General features: G+C 43.3%; 1 protein-coding gene across 3 annotated transcripts; it reads right to left on the bottom strand.

Annotated features, from left to right (window-relative positions):
* Window positions 1–581: 581 nt before the first annotated feature.
* On the bottom strand, window positions 582–4,774 carry LOC126793426 (uncharacterized). 3 transcript variants are annotated; one of them, XR_007672063.1, is made up of 3 exons: window positions 2,163–4,773; window positions 1,502–1,567; window positions 582–929 (listed from the first exon to the last, which is right to left on the bottom strand). XR_007672063.1 is itself a non-coding variant. In XM_050519944.1 (3 exons), exons 1-2 carry the CDS (start codon window positions 4,435–4,437, stop codon window positions 1,557–1,559), a joined length of 2,286 nt encoding a protein of 761 aa, XP_050375901.1. In that variant the 5' UTR covers window positions 4,438–4,773; the 3' UTR covers window positions 582–929; window positions 1,514–1,556. The 3 variants fall into 3 exon arrangements, 2 of the variants coding, with proteins under 2 accessions (XP_050375901.1, XP_050375900.1); XM_050519944.1 differs by having other exon boundaries at window positions 1,514–1,567; XM_050519943.1 differs by lacking the exons at window positions 582–929; window positions 1,502–1,567 and having other exon boundaries at window positions 1,782–4,774.
* Between the last annotated feature and the right edge of the window lie 741 nt (window positions 4,775–5,515).

Here is a 5,515-nt window from a genome sequence, read left to right as displayed (position 1 = left end):
ATTGGGTATACCAGATTTTGACATTTGACTACAGGGTTTTACTTCTTGTTTGGTATAAATTATTGTATATATCATGGAAAAATTGAAGGATTTTTTTTACTCCTCCACTCGGTAGTGAGTTAAACGGTTAAACCTATTAGGAAAACTGAATAACTAGGTGCCGACGGAGCCGTTATTTGTAATTTCACTGAATCATAAATGGAGTTCGCTATTTCTCTCAAGTCTCAACTAAGGTTTGCAATGAGTTGAGTAATTAGAAACCATGCTCTTTACAGAACTAAACATATACAAGAGACGTGATGTTAGGAATACACCAATTCCAATAGACGTGATGTCAAAATTGTAGTTATCAACTCCAATGAAGGACTAAAAAAGCAGCAGAAAATGAGGCTAAGCTTGATGGAGGCATCGTTCTCAAGCATCTTGTGTGCTGCTTCACGCCGACAGTCTTCCTTATGAACAACTGGCTTCTTCTTTTTCGAAAACCTTTCTTTCCCTCAATTATAGGGAGCAAGCATCAACGCAATAACGCTGCATGGAACTTTCAGCAAAAGCCTTTGGAATGTTTAAAACACAAGCAAAGATGCTGATTTGATGGTGGCAAAAAAAAAACCCTGATAATTCCCATCAGTCTCCATGACCAAAAAACCAAAGCTTGAAAAACGATTTCCACTTCTCTCATGGTGGGGGCTTAGCTGAAAGAAAAGTGCCTCTCCAGCTCTAAAGCTTTGCATTTGTCAAACTCTGGCTTGCTATGAGAAAAACCACAGCCCTGCATTTGCAAAAGCCAGGAAAAATTTCAGGTCCTATCTGCCTTTGGATCCTTTCAGGCAAGCTCTTCCTTTCTCATGGTCCAATGGGTTATGCCAACCACCAACCATTTTAAGGTGGCTTCTCCAGTCCAGCCACATCTTTGTCAAACTGTTCTGCTGAAAAAGAGAAAAATACATTGGAAGTTTAGAATATTTATAAGAAATCATTTATACAGTGGAAACATCCAAGTCAGTAACTCCACATCTAAACAATAGTTGTCAACATGCAAACTTTTCTCATTCGGCATATTTGATATTCCAAAAAAACACAGAACAATAATTTAATTTATGTCCTTCAATAAGCTGGCACTAACATTCAACACTTGTAGAGGAAGTACTGATTTTTATGTTCTCTGGTGCAAGGAGTGAGAAACAGAGAAGAAATAAGCAAGAAGGTCATTCACTAATTTTCTTGCCTCGGGTATGAGGATGTTGATTGAATAATACCAGTGGATCAGCAAATAAGGACCACATGAAATATATCATCACAAAATGTTTGGGTTAAACCATTCCCATGATTCATCCACAGATAAAAGAAAAGGCACTTGAATCTGAATTTTCAGTTGGACCCTGGCATCATTTTGAACATAAACTATGCAACTTTTTCAGACAGAAAGTCATTTCTCTTTGTAGAGGTATTACTTCAACAATAATGGCAATATGGCGATGTTATATGGCAAGGGAATTACAGAAGAAACCACCTGGTGCAAAAATGGCTCCTCCAGATCAAAGCAAGTCTTGCAGTCAGTCGAACCCTGTTCAGAAAGAATAAATGAAAATATATCACAGAATTGCTTTATGCTATTTACAAGCCAAAAAGATAGCCAAATCACAGATGATTACCAATATGTTCAAGAGATTGTAGTTAAATTGGTTAATTAGTTGGAACTCTACATTAAAGCAAAAGGAGGTAAAAGAGAAAAGGTAAGATTAGATATCTAACAATGAAACAAAGGATAAATAATAAAATCTTCCCTTTCACTAATATTATTTGACGTCAAAGTACTTTGGTACAAAAATTTTACGAAACATTCTTCTTGTACTATGCAGAGCATCCTCTATCTTGACACACAAGAAGAATATCTTTTCTGCAAACCCAAACTTCAAAATCATTGCTAGGGTGAAATTGGGGAGTGTCTAAAATCAAAAGAAGCTGTGCAGTGCTACAATACAGATTCAATTCCTATTCCCCAACCTTACTGCCCTAAAATCTTCTAGAGTACCTAAAGAGACACAACGATAAAAATTAAGAAAGGAATTCAATAAGTCCTACGAACTTGAATTTCTACTTGGGAAAAAAAATTGTTACACTGAGGATGTATCAACAAGATTCTAACACGTCATCCTCACCATTTGCTTGGGTAAGTAGCTGCGCATCCTTAATTTCATCACAGGAAAAATCTCGTCTTTCAAGCTTGGAATGAGCTGCAATGAAGATCAACTTCTGTGCCTTGTCCATGCTCACCCTTGAGTGCCCATTTGCAGACACCCACCTCATTAAAGACCAACTGGTTTTGAAACCACATGAAGTTGCATGAAGAAAAATGAGCCTAACTGCAACTTTCCCTAGTGACTTAAATTCAGTGAGATATGTTTCCCACACAAGTCTACTGCTTTGTGGGTTAGCAATTCTCAGCTTGCCTGAAACGGGATCCCTCTCCTTCATCTGTACTGCGCGCGCATATACGGGATCAAGCCCTTCTGTTCTCCATTTCATAAGTTCCATTAGTGCAATGTGAGCCTCCTCCCTTGATACAAGCCGGGTTATGAGCTTGTCCACATCCTTCTCCTGCTCCGGCGTCAACAATTTGAATGGTGGGAGGTACTTTCCACTATTGTCCCTGATCAAATAAACTGGATCCAGTATAAATGCAGCTGCCCAAGCTGGATGATAATTCTTCTTGAACCGCTTTTCAATCACCTTCTCCACCGGACCTTCATCAATATGCAAACTTGAACACCAGTCCCTCACTTTTGCTCTTAATTCATCCCAAAGTGGGAGGCATTTCCCAACCAGTGGCCTATCTGTCTCAATCTCTTGAGCCATGTCCTTGATGAGTTTCACCAAAGAATGCACTGCCACCAATTCATTCCAAAACTTCATGTCCCCAATCATCTCAGCGACTTCTCTTGCCGTTGCGTCCTCCATTGATACCAATTCATAACATTCATCTAACACAACCAACTCAAGTGCTTGCCTCGAGTGAAGAATATCCTCAACCATGACATACACTGGACCAAAGTTAAGCATCTCATAATCGCTCAACGACGGCACTCGTAACAAACCCCACCCCTGGGAGTGATACTTCTGAAAGCTACTCCTAACCTGAGACTTGTTATTCACAAAACTCGCAAGCTTGTAACAGTTTTCAGTAACATCCTTGAACAATCGAAGCTCCCTACTGAAATCCTTGATCAAACTAGTAAAACCCTGAAACTGACAACATAGATTCACCATCCATTGATTCTGACTCTCTAAATTCTTCAATGCCTTAATCTTAAACCTGTCTGCTACTATTCCTACACATTGCTGCACAGCATTCCCACAAATGGTCGTGATCGTCTCCCACATAACCTCCTCGGCATACTTAGACGGCACAGAGCCGCCAACAAACACGGCCCTCCTGTACAAACTAGTCCCATTGGGAAGATTCACAGTCAAATTGACAAGATTATCCTCACCTAAACCGCCACCATTCCTGCACTTCCAGCCGTCAGAGCCAATCTGGAAGAACATAGCGTCTCGAATCCTGGCTTCAGACTCAGCTTTTGCTTCCTCATACTTAGCATCCAACCTAAACCCCGTGAACTCCTTCCCTGAAACCGCGGGCAAGCCCACCTGGTTAAGAAATGCCCTGAACTTGGGATGCTCCAGGCTCGAAAACGAAACCCACCCGCATGACTCATACACCCAATCAGCTAGCAAATCAAGCGCACAGTCCACTTGGCTCTTAGACAGCGCCGGCCCCCGCGACGTTTGCGGGCTCTTGAGCTTCTTCACACTGTCCTCCAGCATCGCCAGAGCTCCCCAATCGTCTTTCCCGCCGGACAACACCAAATGAGCCTGCTGACTCGGCACCGCCGAAGCGTACGTCAGCTCTCCGCCGCAGAACCGCGTCCGATCCACCATGCTCTGCGACGGAAGGCTGTACGACGACGGCGGCGGGGCGCTCCCGGAAGCCGCAGCCGCCGGGAAGGAGGAGCTCCGCTTCCTCGGGTTGTGGTGCGGCGGCGGCGGAGCGGAGTTGGGGAGAGAAGTGGATATCGGCGACGGAGACGAAGAAGAGGCGGGCTTGGAGACGGAGCTGAAATTGGGGCAGGTGCCGCGCTTGAGGTGCTCCGACGCCGTGCGCGACGGATTGGACGCCGAGAAAATGGCCTCGCAGAGAGCGCAGCGGAGCTTGACGGCCTTGGGGAGGCCGGTGTCGGCGTCGTGAACCAGAATGGGCTCTAGGTGGGCCCAGTACCAAGCCCCTTTGCCCTTTATGGCCTTGGTCCTCACCATCACCAAGCCCTCGTAGCGCTTCGTCACCACCTTCGCCGCCGCGTCGTCCGGCGACGCGTACACCGAGACTTCCATTCCCGCCGCCACCGTCTGCGTCGTCGTGTTAGTAGCCGCCGCCATTTTCGGAGCTCAAAAAAAAAACCGGGGGACTCTCACAAAAGATTCAATCGCTGAATACGACGTCGCATTCGGCCGGAGTGAGCCGTGGGCTTGGGCCGGTCTCCATTTTACCCGACCCGGGGATCTGAAGCAGTGTAGCTGCTGCTGCTGCTGTGGTGGACTTTGAGACTGTGAGTTGAGGAATGAGAGTCTTGCTCCGTTTTTTTCTCAGATGAAAAATAGGGACAGAAGTGAGAGAGAAAGAGAGGGATGGATGGTTGTTATTATGTAGGTACGTAGGTCTTTCTACCACTGTGAAGTGTCACGCGCAACCGCACTGCGCGTGGGGAGACACAGGTCGGGTTTGTTGATGGAATTGGAAACTACCGACTGTGGTGTCACGGCGGAGGGCATAAATAATTGAATAATTGCCGCGCTCAAACAGTCTCGCACGGACGGGAGCAGTTCCTCCCTGACATCGCTCATCACCCGCTCCTCATTAGAGCGTGAGACGCACGTGCCTGGGTTTTTATTTTTATTTTTTAGGGTTCTATGGGTGTTTGGGCCCTGGAAGGGTCTTGTGCTTTATATAATTTAGTTATTTTGTTTCTGTTCTTGTGTTGTTGTGGGGAAGAGGATTTGTTTGTCTGCTTCTTTCCTTTTACTTGATTGAAGCACTGAATGTATGAAATTTTATCATTATTTTATTTGGTTATTTAATTGATATTTCAAAATGGGGAAAGATTTTATCTGAGAAGTAAATTTGAAATCAATATTTTGTGTACCCAGAAAATTATATGGGATTATCGTGTAGTGTATTTAGCTAATTGTATTAGTTCATGATTTGGTAAACATTTATCCGGGAAAAAAATTTATTTAAATATGAGTAACTAATTAACAATAAACACATTAAAAATGAACCAATAATAATAAAATGATATGCTACGTAGATTATGTATCAAGTACATATAATACGTTTTCTCACTCCTGGCATGCCCACCTCCTAATAAGATGTTACATGTCCCTAAATTTTCTACCGTCTAACTAGAGTTAACTATATAAAATACATTGTAATTTTTTATTTATTATAATTACATTA

Source organism: Argentina anserina, chromosome 5 (genome assembly GCF_933775445.1).
Source record: "Argentina anserina chromosome 5, drPotAnse1.1, whole genome shotgun sequence".
Lineage (NCBI taxonomy): Eukaryota > Viridiplantae > Streptophyta > Magnoliopsida > Rosales > Rosaceae > Argentina > Argentina anserina.
The sequence above is the reverse complement of the archived record's forward strand: the minus strand, read 5'-3'. Positions and strand labels throughout refer to the sequence as shown.